Source organism: Salmo salar, chromosome ssa16, assembly GCF_905237065.1.
Source record: "Salmo salar chromosome ssa16, Ssal_v3.1, whole genome shotgun sequence".
In the NCBI taxonomy this organism is placed as follows: Eukaryota; Metazoa; Chordata; class Actinopteri; order Salmoniformes; family Salmonidae; genus Salmo; species Salmo salar.
Window position 1 is genome coordinate 41,531,578 of NC_059457.1, and position 19,213 is coordinate 41,550,790.

The window sequence follows — 19,213 nt, forward strand, 5'->3', positions numbered from 1 at the left end:
GAGAACCTGCAACAACATTTCGCTCCTCCTCCGGGACTAATGCCCTGCAAATGTTCTTCACTCTTGCTTTGATGTTCTCGTCAGATTTTTCTGCTAATCCATAAATTCGAAGATTCCATCTCCGACTATACCGGTCATTCTCGTTTACCTTTGACTCTATTTCAGTGAGTTTCTTCTCCTGCTTTGCAACCTGAATTTTCAATGTTGCGTTCTGCTGCTTCAGAGTTTTTACTTCCTCAGCATTGAAATCAATCGATTTCCTTAGGTTAACAATACTGATAGTGTTATTTTTCACCAAATGCATGATGTCATCTGCGCTCTCTTTGATTTTAGCCGTGAGGATGCTGACGATGTTGTCCTGTAGCTGGCTCATTGATGGTTCACTTCTCAGCTTCTTTGGAAGTTGATCCTTGGTTGGGGTATTCGGGTATGAATCGCATTCACCCCCCTTTTTACACTGCAAGCATATGAGTGAGTTTCAACAATGCCTCTTTTTCTCCTTGGAAGTTTCAACATCCATTATCTCAGCAAGTTTGGTCATGTCCTGATTCCATGCTACTAGCTATGAAGACGTTAGCAGGCTAACTTAACTACACACGCTGAAACTTTTCGATAGCTAGCTTGTTCGTTGGAAATCGTCAAAAATATATTTCAATGGTTTGATTAATTACAAAATTATTCATAATAGCTACATTGTATGGTTAGATATAATTTTTTGTGAGAAAAAAATAATAATTTGCAACTGCAGTATAAAAGTCTAAACTTTGTGAGAAAACCCTAAAATTTTTCCTCAGCTAGAAATGTCACACCCTCTCATGTCGCCATCTTGAGCGCCCCCACTGGCAGGATTTTCTCTCGCCACCGCAATAATAGTATGACGCAATGCATAGTTTGAGCCAATAGGAGGAAGAGTAGACTGCATTATACAAATATCTTATACACATGTACGTTACGTACAAATATATATATATATATATATATATAGTTTTATATATATATATATATATATATTTATATATATATATATATATGTACATTACGTTCAATTTATGTAGTTTGTTCGTAGTTTGAACATAGTCTAAAATGTATATCACCAATTTGTTGAAGACAATTGTGTGTATTTTTTCCACATACATATTTTCAGCTGAATGTAAAACACGAGAAACAGAAACAGGAGAGTTATAACACATTTGTATGTTTTTTGTCTTAGTACATAAAAAGCAAAATGTTGCAAAAACAACTAACAACAATGACATTGACGCTAACAACAGTCCCATTGACGCTTTGAGGGAGAGTCAAGATGTTGCTGTGATAAAAATAAATGTTTTTTTCTCTCACACAACTATTTCCACTCCTGTGACCCAGGGGGAGACAGTGTGCTATGTTGTTCAGTCCCCGTCTTAGTCAAGACAGTTTGACTATAAAAAGTCAAATTTCGAAATGTGTAGATCCACAGTCCTAGTATCTGTGCCATTATAGCGTCTGTGACAGCATGGACAGCGCTATTGAGGCAATTTCCATTTTGAAGTAGTCCTTAATGTTTGTCACAGTTATTTTGTTGTTGAATGGTAAAGAAGGCAATCTGTCCAGGTAAGCATAGACAGGTTCCAATTGATATTGATGGAGAATGAAACAAAAGGCAAAAAAAAAAATGGTTAAAAGGATTAAAATAGCTAATGAACCATTTACATTTTTACATTTTAGTCATTTAGCAGACACTCTTATCCAGAGCGACTTACAGTAGTGAATGCATACATTTCATGCATTATTTTCTCCTTTTTTTATTTTCGTAAATCCACAAAAGAAAGCCAATATTAGCAGTATTTAGATGGTTGAAATCTGTATCTCTAGGTGTCTTCCAAGCAGGTGTCTATCACCTTTTCTAATTAGCCCATTCATAGATGCTAACTACCTTTAGCTCTATTGATGACGGTATCTTCTGACCAGGGCATAGCCAGAATAGATTCTGAACCTACACTTGCTTACAGCTACACTGGGATAGGATATGCTGCCACATATGTTTGAGCACGCTAGATGGCTAATTAGCACACACCCCTGACTTCCATTTGTCTTCTGTAAACAAGTACTGTAACATGGAGATATGGCCGTGTGGGAACACTAACCCTATAAAGGCATGTAGTAATTTAACCTTTTAATTTGTTATTCTTATTTTCTTGCTGATAAGAAAAATATGTTCCTTAGGTTTCCAAAACTGTACTGCAAGGCATGTTAATGTTCAGACCAAACTACTACACAAGAAGATTGAATAACTGCTAGTTATTTAGCAGTTATTCAATCTTGTCAGTGTAACAGTTGGGATAATGGGACAATTCTGAGTACAACGCCCGATTGAGGTACATTTTCTGAGCCATATCTCCTGCAGGTGCTGTGGTTTCTTAATCTAAACAGGAAGTCTGTCCGACCCCAGTGCAGCTGTAAACAAGTGTAGGGTCGTAATCTATTCTGGCTAGCCGGGGGAGTTTTGTTAAGAGTTTGTTTGATTCAGAGGGTGAATGGGCAAAAAAAAAAAAAAAAAATGTAAAATGTTAAATATTAAAGTGAGTTTTAATGGTATATGGTAGTAGGTGCCAGGTGCACAGCAATGCTGTTGGGTTTTTCATTCTCAACAGTTTCCCGTATGTATAAAGAACGGTCCACCACCCAATGGACATTCAGACAATTTAACACAACTGTGGGAAGCATTGAAGTCAACATGGGCCCACATCCCTGTGGAATGCTTTTGATACCTTTCGACACCTTGCTTTCGACACCTTAATGTTTTGTACACTCAGTGTATTTTATATCTGCATCAGAATGGAAAGTTGATTGACTGACCATGACAGTTAAGCAAATCTATAAACTCTTGATTTGTGCTATGATGACATAGTGAGATATGAGAATGGACTCAATCCAAGTGTTGTAACTATTTACTTTATGAAGAATTTTATGAAGAATTTGACTTATAGTACAACTTGAGAACTTATTGTAGCCTAAATGTGCATACTAGTACAGTTAACCCAGTGTTCCTTGTGCACCGAACACTTGGATGTAGATTATGGCAGCCCCCCCCCCACACCTCTATGATTTAGAGGGGTTGGGTTAAATGCAGAAGACACATTTCAGTTGAATGCATTCAGTTGTAACACTGACTAGGTATCCCCCTTTCATTTTCCATTTAATGAGTAATTGTAACATCATTGATTGTAGGCGTGTACATTAGTAGCCAATCCATTTAAAGAGAAGTGACATTGTAGCTATTGGGTTGTAATATCCCCTTATGTAACACCAGAGAATGTAACAACCAATAATGTATATTAACCCAACACCCCCTGGTAATGTAGCTGAGGAACAGGCGGAGTTGAGTTTTGAGAACTAGTCGCGCGATTTGCTTGCAACAACATTGAGTCACAATCAGTCGATACTTGTAAAAATGAATCTGTTTTCATAGTATATCAAGGCCGCTACGTCTCCATTTGAGCATCACAAAGTAGGAACAAGTCGGTGGTTGTATTCGATAAAAGTTTTTATTAAAAGTATGAATTCAGCACCCTATGGAAGGACCGTGATGGTACAGGACAAATGTATGTACACATTTTTTTTAGAAAAGCATTTTTTTCTACAAGTATTGACTAATGGTGACTCAATGTTGTTGCTAGCAAATCACGTGACCAGTTATCGAAACTCAACTCCGCCCGAGATAGGCCTCGAGAGAGAACGGTGTGGAGCGTTCCTCAACCACGTATACTGTAACCTTTGCTAACTCTCGCGATACTACTGGCGGAAGATGGCAGATGAATCTTCCGTACTAGTCAAATGATGCACTCTGTAGGAGCTGCTAATGTAGGGACAGTTTCGGTTATGAGGAAAGGGGACATAGTTGTAGTTACTTAGTTATTGCGGAGTATTTGCTACCCTTTTTAATTTGCATTATGTCCTTGTATTCGTCGAATAATATAGGATTTTCATGTTGTGCAATTTACAGATTTTGGGTGATCTAGACTACCACTGGCATTTTTGCCAGCGAAATACATATATTTGCCCAGAGGGTCATCGTCAACGGCACCCTCTCCTCCGCTGTCAATTGTTTAGAAAATGACCGGAGAAAAGATCCGCTCCCTCCGCAAGGATCATAAACCGAGCAAAGAAGAGGATTTACTGGAACCGGACGAAGAGGCTGCAACTGGGACATTTACTTCAACTAAGACTAATAAGGGCAAAGCAAGTAAAATCTTTAGCAATCACAAGTTGGTTAAATCTCCATCGACACAGCAGCAACATCAGAATCAGCAATCGCAGATAAATGCAAACACTAACACATTGTCAACCGCCGACGTTATCGAGGATAACAACAAAAACCCTGTAATCAGAACCGGCGAAGGCTTTCCAGTCCATGAATGTGTATTCAAAGGGGATGTCCGACGCTTATCCTCGCTCATTCGAACTCAGAATATTGCTCAGAAAGATCTCCATGGTAAGAATCGTATGGCTCCCTATCTCTATGTTCCAAACTAGCCTATTTGACCCAGGCGATACCGGTACCGTCGGCATTTATCGTTTCATCTTCTTTTCAGTTGACTAAATTATCAACTTAAATAAGCTTTGTAGACGAGCTTGTGAGTCTTCCAAGCTTGGTTTTCATCATTTATTTTTGGGGTGGTTGACATTGCTCTACCATTTCCCTCAGGCCAACACCTTGGGATGCCCATTTTCCAAATGCCCAACGCTGCAGGGCAAGGCCTACCCAGCTCAGCTCGTAGTTGTTCTTATTGGAAGTTGTTCTTAAGGAATGGATAGGTGAGGACAACAACAACCTATACAATGATCGAAAAAAAGCATCCATTAATGAGATTGGCCATACTTCAGGGAAGCTGTCAATCTCAAACCGGTTCAAATGCTAACAGAAATCTAACCCAGGCACACCTAATGCAAATCAAACGGCAATATCTGCATTTGACTGATATCACATGCTAGCTAGGCTAAATGAGTGTAGTGTTTTTATTTAGGCTATGGAATATATGGGCATTTCTCTAGTTGTGCTGTTATTCCATTTGGCCTATTGTGGTAGTGTTGTATGGTGAGTCTGTTGATTATATTTTGGACCATATCCATTTGAGCATGACCAGGAACTTGATCAGTCTCCACTGTTTACTTACAGCACATTTTAGATGATGCAGGCTGCAATAGGGCTGGTTCTACATCTCCTTGTGCATGGCAAGGCTATCCCAGTTCAAGTGGACTGGTCCATGTTGACAGTGGCGGTTCTAGACCATTTCAACTGGGGGGGCCAAGCTGGGGCGAGTTGTACTATTAGAGGGGCCAGTTACATTAGACGTTATTGTTGTCATATCGTTTTGCATGTGGTACGATACTGTTGTGTTCCGCCTACAGCCGTCCCTCTAGAAAATGTGTGGGTTAAATTAGTGTTCCGCGTTGCCACTGTCTAACAACGGATGTAAAAAAAGAACGATAGCAAAAATTAGTTATGTAAAAATTATTTCATACTCCACATTTAGGGGGGCCACAAGGGGGTCCAAAATTGTTGTCACAGGGGCACTGCCCCCCCCCCCCACCCCCACCCCCAGAACCGCTAGTGCATGTTGAACTCCCATACTGCATTGTTTCACATTGTTTATTAAAGGTGTATAACATTATTATTGCAGTATCTCTAAACCAACCTAAAGTTATGCAGCGTCTGAAAATAAGCAGGCTGAGACTGAGGTATTTGCCAGTCTTGGACACTCCCCTTTCTCAGCTGAGAACCTCAGCTGGGCCTAGGCCCTCTATGAAGTTTGTCACATCAGGGCTTCTACTGGCCTGTTATACTCTAGATGCCTGCCATGTGGCCACCCTGTCTACTGGGAGAAGCTATGGGGATCGATTTTTAGCTTTCTCAGTAGGATTCTACTTGTGCATATTCAGATCTTTGCTCATGCTGTCAGTGTTTGTGGCTTTTCTTCATTAGTTTACTACAGAAGGGTACTTTTTGTCAGTCTACATGTTCTTTTCTTGGGTGTAGGCTATATGGGGCCCTTTAAGTGTACACTATTGTTATAATATTATAAGGTTAACTGCCTTTTTTAAACAGGTGCAATTTGTGCCTGTCTACACTATATTCTCTGAGACTGACCACACACACACACACACACACACACACACACACACACACACACACTATCCTTCTTCTATACGATTAAGGTTGCGTTTAAACAGGCAGCCCAATTCTGATCTTTAATCTAATTGATTGATCAAGAGACTAATTAGTGAAAAAAATATCTGAATTTGTCTGGCTGTGTAAATGCAGCCTTAGTGGATTACAGCTTTACCAAATACAGCAGTTTTTCCAAGGTTCAATTACATATTGGTTAGGCTATGTAAATAATGGCCATGGGAATTGGTAGGATGTTTTGAGTGTCTGTTTGCAGGCCTGTCTGTAACGCAGTCTAAACTAGTGGAGAATGGCTCATAATAATGGCCGGAACAGAGCAAATGGAATGGCATCAAACACCTGGAAACCATGTTTAATCTATTTGTTACTATTCCACTGATTCTGCTCTAGTCATCACCACAAGGCTGTTCTCCCCAATTAAGGTGCCACCAACCTCCTGTGGTCTAAACTGTATTTTCTTTGTCCTCTTCAGGAAACACACCCCTTCACCTCGCTGTCATGATGGGTCACAAAGGTGAGTAGTGCACAGATTTCATTAGGGTGTGTGTGTATGGTAAGTGTCTGTTGTCTGGCATGAAGGCCTAGGTTTCTGATGTGTGTGTTTTTCTGGTCCTGAGTCCCTTTGAGGAGGGTAAAGTGCTATAGACTTTTGCCACCGATTGCAGATCTCATTGTCAAACCCCAAAAGGCAGGATGCTCATGCATTTCTTAACAGGAGCTCATGGATTTATAACTGACCAAAATAGGTTTGCACTCGCAACCCCTTTTTTAATGGACTTTCCTTCAGACTAAAACTTCTAAAGTGGACTCTGTGCTAGAACGAACTGTCTCGACAATAGTGAAGATTGCATAGTTTCTATTGACTCTAAGGCTGCACAAACGAGGCTATGCATTGCTCCTTTTCTGTGATTGAGATGGATACATGTTGGACAGTTGGCCCACACATACCCTGACAGATGGAACTTGGCAGTGAGGGTGATTAGCAGTACGAATGACTAGAGATTTTTCTTTCCTAAATGTAATCTGCTATGACTGCTATGAATCCTTGCAGATCATTAATGTTAGTGATCATCTCTCTGGATCAAGAAAGATAAAGGGATTTTGTTCGAAGTTAGATTGTTCAAAGCTAGCTAATCTCATCCCAGAATTATCCAGGCAGACACCATATCCTAGCTCATCAGTTTTTGGATGTTGCATATTACTGAAGTTGCATAGTTTTGTTTATGTATTTTCACAGTGGGATAATGTATAGCCTATGTGGGTAGTTTGAGCACAAAGTAGAGCGATCATGACTGCTATTAAGGTTTTGTAGAATCCTTCAGTACATTGGTCTTTCTGTGCTCTGTTAAATTGTATTGGCTTTACTAGAAACATGCTTCTGCGTAAAATATTCATGCAATGCCCCTTTGTGACTAGATGCCTGCATTTCATTTCACTAGGAGACTACAGTACATGCTATTAAAAGATTTATGATTTTTTTTTAGGGGGCTTTCAGTGAACTATCCAGGCGTATGTTCCATGTGTGCCGTTCACTGCTTGTTTGTCAGATGTGAACACAACTGGATTGAAAGTACATGGAAATCTCATTCCCACTACATATAGGTACCGTTTATCACTATTTTGCTTGCTACCCAACTGAGAGTGTAGTGGTTGAATTGATTGTAGTAATGCGTTAGCCTATCCCTAGCCTATGACACCACCCTATTCTCTAGAGATGTATTGGCTAGACAGGCGATAGCAACATGAGCTCGTATTGTGGGTGTGGTCCTCCCTATTGGGATTTCTGTTTGGAAGGATGTGTGTGTGTGTGTGTGTGTGTGTGTGTGTGTGTGTGTGTGTGTGTGTGTGTGTGTGTGTGTGTGTGTGTGTGTGTGTGTGCTAGTCTCTATAACATACAGTAAAGCAGTGGTTCCCAACCTTTTTTGGTTACTGTACCACCAACTGAATTTTGCTCTGCCCGGAGTACGCCTGAAGTACCCCCCCATGTGCATTTTACCAGTAAGCCTATGGTCTCATGAGTCTTCTCAAGTATCCCCTGTGGATAGGCCCCTAGGGGTCCTTGTAGCCCTGGTTGGGAATCACTGCAGTAAAGGATGGCCTGTTTGTGATAAGGAGCTGGATGTTGACACTTAATACATGGAGTGTGACCTCTCTTCTCCCTGCACTGTAGAATCATGATGAATAGTAGTGGGAGTCCGTGGGAAGAAGGACTTTAGGATACATGTTTGATACTGAAGATTGTGTAGTATGTCTGGAGAGTCAGATCTGTCATACAAACCCATATCTGTACAGTTGATCTGTAGCAGATGTTTGTTTAGATATCAGTATCTACAGTTCCTTTTTCTACCCTCTCTACATCTCATAAAGCTAGGGGCTGAATCCTGAATGCGGCATAATACTGGATGGATTTGAGGATTCCCTTATTTGGCATACAGCAACAGAACATCACTGAGCTGCCTATATATCTGGCAGTTGTTAGGGGTGGTGTTTGTTTGGCACCCTGTCCTGTTGTGTCTCCTGTCCAGTTGTGCTTTGCTTGCCCAGAGAGACAAAATGACAGGCCACCTCAAATGGATTTGTGAGATCCAGGATAACGAGTTGCTTGTTTGGTACCAAGGTATCAGGTTGAGCTTGTCCATAGCCAATGAAATCTGACACGCAAGTGTATCATATCATAAGCACACTAAAAAGGAACGTTCACACAAAACAGAGAAAGGCCCTCGGTATCAGGAAGCAGTAAAGCTCAGTCTGTATTTAGAAGACTGATGAGAAAGCCCAAATATTAGTTAGGCTAATTTATTAAGAAGTGCAACCAATAAATGGTGCAACCTCACTCCTGTAAGAGATGATGGAGAGAAAGAAAGAAAGACATAGGGGAGTGAATGAGCAAGCCATTTGGTGATGTGCCTGGCTCTAGTCTGAAAGGGGCTGACATTTACAGCCCTGGGTGGTTCTGACAAGTTCCCCATCTGCAGCCAACGCATGTACTGAAGCGTGCGGCCATCAGATTAGTACAACTCTTCCGGCCCCATCCTCTCCGCCCTCCTGTCACTGGTGTGTTTTGGGCAGAGCCCCACTGCCTCTGTACTCACGCACTCTGCTGAGCTGACCAGATTGTCATGGAGACTTTCTTTTATCAATAGTTTCACAGCTGTTGTCTGTATATTTGATGGATTCGGACTGTAGAGGTAATCTGTTGCTAATTGGCTATCAATTATGTTTTGAGGCAGTATTTTGGTTTGATATGTATTAGAAGTGAAATATTCATGGTGTGTTGAAGTTCAATCAATGGACAGAAACTCCCTCACACTGCGCTTGGAAAGAAACTCCCTCACACTGCGCTTGGAAAGAAACTCCCTCACACTGCGCTTGGAAAGAAACTCCCTCACACTGTGCTTGGATAGAAACTCCCTCACACTGTGCTTGGATAGAAACTCCCTCACACTGCGCTTGGATAGAAACTCCCTCACACTGCGCTTGGATAGAAACTCCCTCACACTGTGCTTGGATAGAAACTCCCTCACACTGCGCTTGGAAAGAAACTCCCTCACACTGCGCTTGGAAAGAAACTCCCTCACTCTGCGCTTGGAAAGAAACAAACTCCCTCACTACTAGGGTTGTAGGACGGACAGCTGATCACCCTCACAGTGGCAGACCACGTGTAACAACACCTGCACAGGATCGGTACATCCGAACATCACACCTGCGGGACAGGTCCAGGATGGCAACAACAACTGCCCGAGTTACACCAGGAACGCACAATCCCTCCATCAGTGCTCAGACTGTCCGCAATAGGCTGAGAGAGGCAGGACTGAGGTCTTGTAGGCCTGTTGTAAGGCAGTTCCTCACCAGCCATCACAGGCAACAATGTCGCCTATGGGTACAAACCCACCGTCGCTGGACCAGACAGGACTGGCAAAAAGTACTGACCGAGTCGCAGTTTTGTCTCACCGGGGGTGATGGTCGGATTCACATTTATCGGCGAAGGAATGAACGTTACATTGAGGCCAGTATTCTGGAGAGGGATCGATTTTTGAGGTGGAGGGTCCATCATGGTCTGGGGCGTTGTGTCACAGCATCATTGAACTGAGCCTGTTATCATTGCAGGCAATCTCAACACTGTGTGTTACAGGGAAGACATCCTCCTCCCTCATGTGGTACCCTTCCTGCAGGCTCATCCTGACATGACCCTCCAGCATGACAATGCCACCACGTACAGAACGAGCAGTATGGCTGATTTCCTGCAAGACAGGAATGTCAGTGTTCTGCCATGGCCAGCGAAGAGCCTGGATCTCAATCCCATTGAGAACGTCTGGGACCTGTTGGATCGGAGGGTGAGGGCTAGGGCCATTCCCCCCAGAAATGTCCGAGAACTTGCAGGTGCCTTGGTGGAAGAGTGGGGTAACATCTCACAGCAAGAACTGGCAAACCTGGTGCAGTCCATGAGGAGGAGATGCACTGCAGTACTTAATGCAGCTGGTGGCCACACCAGAGACTGGCCGATACTTTTGATTTTGACCCCCCCCTCTTTGTTCAGGGACACATTATTCCATTTCTGTTTGTCACATGTCTGTGGAACTTGTTCAGTTTGTCTCAGTTGTTGAATCTTGTTATGTTCATACAAATATTTACACATGTTAATTTTGCTGAAAATAAATGCAGTTGACAGTGAGAGGATGTTTCTTTTTTTGCTGAGTTTATATACACAGTGCATTCAGACCCCTTCACTTTTTTCACATTTTGTTATGTTACAGCCTTATTTTTAAAAGTGAATTTTTATTTAACCTTTATTTAACTAGGCAAGTCAGTTATGAACAAATTCTTATTTACAATGATGACCTACACCGGCCAAACCATGACGATGCTGGGCCAAATGTGTGCCACCCTATGGGGCTCCCAACACTGCCGGTTGTGATACAACCTGGATTCGAACCAGGGTGTCTGTAGTGACACCTAAAGCACTGAGATTTCCGCTGCGCCACTCAGGAGCCCATTTTAAAATTGATTAAATAAAGCTGTCATCAAGGCAAAGGGTGGCTACTTTGAAGAATCTCAAATATAAAATATATTTTGACTTGTTTAACACTTTTTTGGTTACTACATGATTCCATATGTGTTATTTGTTGATGTCTTCAGTATTATTCTACAATGTAGAAAAGAGTAAAAATAAATAAAAACCCTGGAATTTGTAGGTGTGTCCAAACTTTTGACTGGTACTGTATGTATTGACCCTTTGCTATTCGACTCGAAATTAAGCTCAGGTGCATTCTGTTTCCATTGATCATTCTTGAGATGTTTCTACAACTTGATTGGAGTCCACCGGTGGTAAATTCAATCGATGGGACATGATTTGGAAAGGCACACACCTGTCTACATTAGGTCCCACAGTTGACAGTGCATGTCAGAGTGAAAACCAAGCAATGAGGTAGAAGGAATTGTTCGTAGAGTTCCGATACAGGATTGTGTCGAGGCACAAATCTGGGGAAGGGTACCAAAAAATGTCTGCAGCATTGAAGTTCCCCAAGAACACGGTGGCCTCCATCATTCTTAAATGGAAGAAGTTTGGAACCACCAAGACTCTTCCTAGAGCTGGCCGCCTGGCCAAACTGAGCAATCGGGGGAGAAGGGCCTTGGTCAGGGAGGTGACCAAGAACCTGATGGCCACTCTGACAGAGCTCCGGAGTTCCTCTGTGGAGATGAGAGAACCTTCCAGAAGGACAACCATATCTGCAGCACTCCACCAATCAGGTCTTTATGGTAGAGTGACCAGACAGAAGTCACTCCTCAGTAAATTGCACCTAAAGGACTCTAAGACCATGAGAAATAAGATTATATGGTCTGACGAAACCAAGATTGAACTCTTTGCCCTGAATGCCAAGTGCCAGTTCTGGAGGAAACCAGGCACCATCTCTACAGTGAAGCATGATGGTGGCAGCATCATGCTGTGAGGATGTTTTTCAGCGGCAGGGACTGGGAGACTCGTCAGGATCAAGGGAACGATGAAATTAGCAAAGTACAGAGTGATCTTTGATGAAAAACTGCTCCAGAGTGCTTAGGACCTTTAGACTGGGGCAAAGGTTCAACCTCCGACAGGACAACGACCCTAAGCACACAGCCAATACAAAGCAGGAGTAGAGTAGCCTCAGTGCAAAATGTAAGTCTCTGAATGTCTTTGAGTGGCCCAGCCAGATCCCGGAATTGAACCCGATCGAATATCTCTGGAGATACCGAAAATAGATGTGCAGCGATGCTCCCCATCCAACCTGACAGAGCTTGAGAGGATCTGCAGAGAAGAATGGGAGACTCCCCAAATACAGGTGTGCCAAGCCTGTTGGGTCATACCCAAGAAGACTTGAGGCTGTAATCGCTGCCAAAGGTGCTTCAACAAAGTAGTGAGTAAAGGGTCTGAATACTTATGTCAATATTTCCATTTTGTTTGGAATATTCATTTGCAAAAAGGCATCAGGATACATGATAAACAGATTTGCAGCAGTGTGTGTAGAATCCTGTAAGTGTGCATAGAGTGCAAAAAATAAATAAAATACTAGGGTCAACTCAGTCCGTGTTGATATTTTGTTAGCTATTTCACAGTCTTATGGCTTGGGGATAGAAGCTGTTCAGGAGCCTGATGGTGTCAGACTTGATACACTGGTACCGCTTGCCGTGCGGAAGCAGAGAAAACAATCTATGGCTTCGGTGGCTGTCTTTAATGATTTTCCTGGCCTTCCTTTCACACCGCCTGATATAGAGGTCCTGAATGGCAGGGAGCTCAGCTCCAGTGATGTACTGGGCTGTCCGCACCACCCTCTGTAGCACCATGCGATCCAGGGCGGTGCTGTTGCCATACCAAGCGGTGATGCAGCCAGTCAAGATGCTCTCAATGGTGCAGCTGTAGAACTTTTTGAAGATTTGAGGGCCCATGCCAAACCTTTTCAACTTCCTGAGGATGGAAGCTGAGCTCCCAACTATCCTCTGTACCTAATACCTCCCATTTGTGGAACTACTTTGAATGTATCATTTCAATTTTCCTTAGGCAATATGATGGCTTCTTCTAGACTACATTCAGGAGTCATCACTATAGCATTTGCCCGAAATGCCAGATGGCCAGTCTGCTCTTGCATCAGTAGGAGAACTTTCCATTCTCTATGACTGAGGGAGGTATGTCTTGTGCATTCACTGTGCCATTTGGCTGAGTAACAAGGCAGAACAACAAGTTTGGACTCGAATTAGAGAGGATACTACTTAGGTTCATTCAGTTGGGTAATAGGGTTTTCTGGTTGACCCACGTTCCCGGGATAAAGAAAGACGCTATTGTTCTACACAGAAGAGCATCCATGTGGCTTTTGTTCAATGATTTAGAGTCATCCATTGTAACAGGTTGCCATTAAAGGAGTGATGATAGTCCCAGTTCCTGTCCATGAAATGGCTAGCCTATATATTTTCCATTCAGTGGAATTTTTACAAATTCCAATTATCTTTTGTATGTGAATCTCTGTCTATCAATACAATCTATGAATGGCATTAGCCAAAGCTGAATTGCATGGAGGCCACAATTTTAAGAGATGTCACTGTTATATTGACAGTCGAAACAGCAGGCCCCATTTTGGCTCTGTTGCTGACAAAGTGCCCATTCCAGGAAGTACAGAAGCTCTGTATTTCACTCACTGCGGTGCTGCTTGTTGTTGACATATAGGCAACACCTGGGGGTTTGGGCTGTTGTATTGTCCCATCAGAGTACAAATTAATTGATGTCTGTTTATTTCCTGGCTTAGAATATGTTGTGGTCAAGCCAGAGGTAAAAACAATTGAATTTCCTACAGCCTTCATAGTTGTTTGGCATTGCAGAGCCAGATGTGTGTGTGTGTGGCTCATCAGAAGGGATCCTATAGCTATAAGCTAATACAGTTGTAAGCCCATATGAATGCATGAGGTCATGTGGTTTAACAGCACAGTTATTTTCATCCCATTCTTACTCACAATCTGTCCCTCCACTATGCTCAAGTTTAAGATGAATTGTCCTCTACAGCTACAAAGCTTTTGGCTCCTGTATTAGTCAAAATAACTTGTAGGCTACACTGAAAATAGATAGCCTAACAGTGGAATGTATGAGAGTATAATAAACCCTTTATAGAATCATAATGAAATAGTTGGATTGGGATGGCTAATATTTCAGAGACAATCCTATGAGGCCTTTTCGAAGGTGTATGTGACCAAAATGTTATATTTTTCAATAATTATTTGAAGTGAAGCCATTCTACCGTGTCAATTCATTTATTGCAGACTTCCATTTTTGGAACCGTTCCCTGGAGAAGAGAAGTTAAAATTCTAATTTCGAGCTTGTTCCGAAATGGGCATTGTGTCAGGTTGGAGTTAATATTAGCCTCTTTTGTCTTTTTGATAGGGAAGCTCAGTGGAGTTTGAATGAAATACTTGTCATGACAACGAAGGGCTGATGGGAAGCGTTTGGTGGGAAAAATAGTGTACTGTTGACTTTAGGCTATGAAGAAACGCTTACACAGAACCCGCTTGTTAAAGATTTTTGGATGTTATTCATCTGGTGTCTTTGCAATGCTTGACCCATCTCTCTCCAGTCTAGTGTTTCCCAACCCCGTTCCTCGAGTACCCACAACAGCACATCTTTTTGTTGTAGCCCTATACAACAAAAAAAAATGATTCACCTCATTGAGGGCTTGACGATTAGTTGACAAGTTGAATTAGGTGTGCTTGTCTGAGGCTACAACAAAAGTGTGTGCTTTTGGGGGTACTTACATTTAAAAAAAATATTTAACCTTTATTTAACTAGGCAAGTCAGTTAAGAACAAATTCTTATTTTACAATGATGGCCTACCCTGAGTTGGGGAAACACTGCTCTAGTCAGCCTACACTGGGCCATGTAGCAGCGCAAATCAGATTAACCATCATCAAATTGTCAATGAACTAAGAAGGCAGTGCTCTCTCCAACTAGCCTTGTCTCTCTGTAATGACCTGTAAGTCAATTACTGTTTCCTTTTGTTTATTTTTCCCACAGAGTGCGCCCATCTGCTGCTGGCCCACAATGCACCAGTAAAGGTGAAGAACGCTCAGGGATGGAGTCCCCTGGCAGAAGCTATCAGCTACGGAGATCGACAGATGAGTAAGCAACCGCTCCCTGACTCAGACTGGCTCTACTGTGCCCAGTGGCCCCTAAATCCTGACCAGTGTTCCCCCTATCATAGATGGCAGGTAGCCTAGCGGTTAGAGAGGCAAGCCAGCAACCGGAGGGTTGCCAGTTCAAACCCCGGTTCTGACGGGAAAAATCCGTTGAAGTGAGCTGGCAATCGGTGGGTTGCTGGTATCAAATCCTAGATGCCATTGCCTGCCGTTGTGCCCTTGAGCAAGGCACTTAGTCCCCCACAACAACAGCTCCCTGGGCGCCCAGTGTGGCAGCCCCCCGCATCTCACCAAAATTTGGGTTGGACCTTGTGTCCAATTGATCAATAAAGTGATCTTAAGCTTAATGGATAAAAGTTATTTGATTGGTTTCAATGAAGCATGTTGGTGTCAGAAGTCATGCTTGTTTGCTTGAATGCCCCAGCTGCGTGGGAGAGAACAACAACTAGGGGGGAAACCTGCCATGAAATTGGCAGATACTTCTGTGCATTCCTCCAAATGGCTCTCAGAGTTGGCACCAAGCTGCTCCTTTTGTCCATCAGGGGAGAAATTCCTCAAGGGTCTCAGGCTTATGTGTTCAGATGAAAGATAATTCATTAGGAAATGCATCTCTCATAGGCTGGGGTATAGGCACGCCTCTGTCTCTCCCCTGTTTGTCCCACAAGCATGGCCTGGTAGTGTTATGTCAAGCCCCCAAGCTTGTAGAGCTACAGTTGAAGTTGGAAGTTTACATAAACTTATGTTGGAGTCATTAAAACTCATTTTTCAACCACTCCACACATTTCTTGTTAACAAACTATAGTTTGGCAAGTCGGTTAGGACAACTACTTTGTGCATGACACAAGTAATTCTTTCAACAATTGTTTACAGACAGATTATTTCACTTATAATTCACTGTATCACAATTCCAGTGGGTTTTTACATCATTTTAGTCCTTTGGAGGTGTACCTGTGGATGTATTTCAAGGCCTGCCTTCAAATTCAGTGCCTCTTTGCGTGACATCATGGGAAAATCAAAAGAAGTCAGCCAAGACCTCAGAAAAAAATTGTAGACCTCCACATGTCTGGTTCATCCTTGGGAGCAATTTTTAAACGCCTGAAGGTACCACGTTCATCTGCACAAACAATAGTACGCAAGTATAAACACCATGGGACCACGCAGCCATCATACTGCTCAGGAAGGAGGCGCGTTCTGTTTCCTAGAGATGAACGTACTTTGGTGCGAAAAGTGCAAATCAGTCCCAGAACAACAGCAAAGGACCTTGTGAAGATGCTGGAGGAAACGGGTACAAAAGTATCTATATCCATAGCAAAACGAGTCCTATATCGACATAACCTGAAAGGCTGCTCACCAAGGAAGAAGCCAATGCTCCAAAACCGCCAATAAAAAGCCAGACTACGGTTTGCAACTGCACATGGGGACAAAGATCGTACTTTTTGGAGAAATATCCTTTGGTCTGATGAAACAAAAATAGAACTGTTTGGCCATAATGACCATCGTTATGTTTGGAGGAAAAAGGGTGAGGCTTGCAAGCTGAAGAACACCATCCCAACCGTGAAGCACGGGGGTGGCAGCATCATGTTGTGGGGGTGCTTTGCTGCAGGAGGGACTGGTGCACTTCACAAAATAGATGGCATCAGGAGGCAGGAAAATTCTGTGGATATATTGAAGCAACATCTTAAGACATCAGTCAGGAAGTTAAAGCTTGGTCGCAAATGGGTCTTCCAAATGGACAATTACCCCAAGGATATGGCAAAATGGCTTAAGGACAACAAAGTCAAGGTATTGGAGTGGCCATCACAAAGCCCTGACCTCAATCCTATAGAAAATTTCAAAAAGAAAGGAGGACCAAGGCACTCTTCATATAATTGATTAAAATGCCTTTATTAGTATGGCATGTTCAATAGAAACAATGTTTTTAAAAAACCGACGCGTTTCGGCTGCATGGCCTTCATCAGGGTGTACAAAGAAATAATACAATGTTCTCTGTTTAACAGCTTTTCCAATTAACCCTAATTAGAAGGGGGAGTGGTTAAAATTGATTCGACACACCTAGTAAGCAATAGTATACACACTTTAAAGTGCAGCTATGTTATCATAAAAATGTAACTCCAAACTAGAAGTATCAGAACACTTAGAAAGGTAGTTCTAACCTTAAATATGTCTGGGCGAAGTGTCAAGAATAAGAAAGCAATACATTCCATAGTACACTAGTCCACAAAAATCTTGAAAATCCCCCAGGCAGGCCAGTCATTAGTGGTAATGAAAGTCTGACAGAACCCATTTCTAAGTACATTGATTACTTTATTAAACCTTTTCTGACGTCACTCCCAGCCTATCTTCAAGATACCAGAGATGTGTTGAACAAAATTAAGGAATTGAATAATATAGGTACAGCTTCCATTTTAGTCACCATGGATGTGGAGTCTCTTTACACCACCATTGAACATGAACAAGGTTTGGCAGCTATGCACCATTTCTTGAGTACCCGACCTGAAACTGAGATGCCTCCTACAGAATTCATTGTCTCACTGACTGAATGGACTCTTAATCATAACATCTTTATCTTTCAGGACCGTATTTTTAAACAGGTCAAAGGATGTGCCATGGGAGCTTGCTATAGCCCTTCCTATGCTGGTTTGTACTTGGGTAAATGGGAAAATGACTTCATTTTGGATCCTTCTAATAATCATTTCTTTGACCGGATTATATGGTGGGGACGCTATATTGATGATGTTTGCCTTTTTTGGTCCTGCTCAGAAGATGAACTTATTTCCTTCCACCAATACCTTAACAGCATTAACCCTAACATCAAACTAACTATGGAGTATAGCAAGGATAACATTCATTTTTTGGACCTCGACATCAGTAAAAATGACAAAGGTTGTTTGCACACATCAATCTTTAGGAAGCCTACAGATGGGAATACCATTCTGAGGGCAGACAGCTTTCACCCCAAAAGGCTAAAAGAGAATATTCCATATGGCCAATTCCAAAGAATCCGCAGAATTTGCGATCAGGAAACAGACTATAGTGTCAAATCTGCTGAATTGGAGAATCGTTTCTTGAATCGGGGCTACAGCGTCCAGGTCCTGAAAGATGCAGGTATAAGGGCTGGATTACTTGACAGAGAGAACTTGTTGCGAAGGGGAGTGCCTCGTGATGCATCAGAGAGAGTGTATTTTGTTACAAAATACAGCACTGAAGCAGAGAACATTAAAATAATCATTAAAAATAATTGGGGAATCATCCAAAGTGATACGCTACTACGCCAAGTCTTTCCTGAGCCACCAGTCATAAGCTTTAAGAGATGTCCTACCCTAAAGGACAAATTAGTCCACAGTTATCTTCCGGGTGACTCTCAAAAAACTTGGCTTGGCCACAAACCCAAGGGCTCTTTTAAATGTAACCAGTGCAACCATTGCAGAAATATTGCACAGAAAAAGTATTTTGTTGATACAGCTTCCAAAATGGAGTATTACGTCAAGCATTTCATTAACTGCAAAACCACTCATGTCATCTATAGATTGGAATGTCCACAGTGCAAGGTGTTCTACATTGGACGGACTAAGAGACGCCTTCAAGATCGCCTAGCGGAACACAAGTACGCCATACGGGTAGGCAATGAAGACTACCCCATGGCAAGGCACTACAAGTCCTTACACCATGGCAACCCTGCCTCCCTACAAGCTATGGGTATTGATCATATCCCGGCCTCTATTAGAAAAGGGGACCGTCTTAAACAGTTAAACCAAATGGAAAGTTTTTGGATTTACAAACTACAGGCCACTAAATACCCGGGTTTAAATGAAGATATGGATTTCTCACCCTTCCTGTAGGGTTGTGATGGATACATTTGCTGTCATCTCGTAGATATTTTGCTCAATTGCCCTCAGC

The 19,213-nt window shown here is 42.3% G+C and overlaps 1 protein-coding gene across 3 annotated transcripts in view; it reads left to right on the forward strand.

Annotated features, from left to right (window-relative positions):
* The first annotated feature begins 5 nt into the window (after positions 1-5).
* LOC106573859 (ankyrin repeat domain-containing protein 13C-A) overlaps positions 6-19,213 on the forward strand; it is a 57,945-nt gene continuing 38,737 nt past the window's right edge. The window contains exons 1-4 of one of the 3 annotated variants that reach the window (XM_045697263.1): positions 6-164; positions 334-427; positions 6,639-6,680; positions 15,195-15,299. In XM_045697263.1, the coding sequence (XP_045553219.1) occupies positions 376-427; positions 6,639-6,680; positions 15,195-15,299 (199 nt within the window). In that variant the 5' untranslated portion in view covers positions 6-164; positions 334-375. Of the gene's footprint in view, positions 165-333; positions 428-3,705; positions 4,472-6,638; positions 6,681-7,651; positions 7,769-15,194; positions 15,300-19,213 lie in introns of those variants that run through there. The other 2 variants (XM_014149268.2, XM_045697264.1) reach the window with 2 other exon arrangements.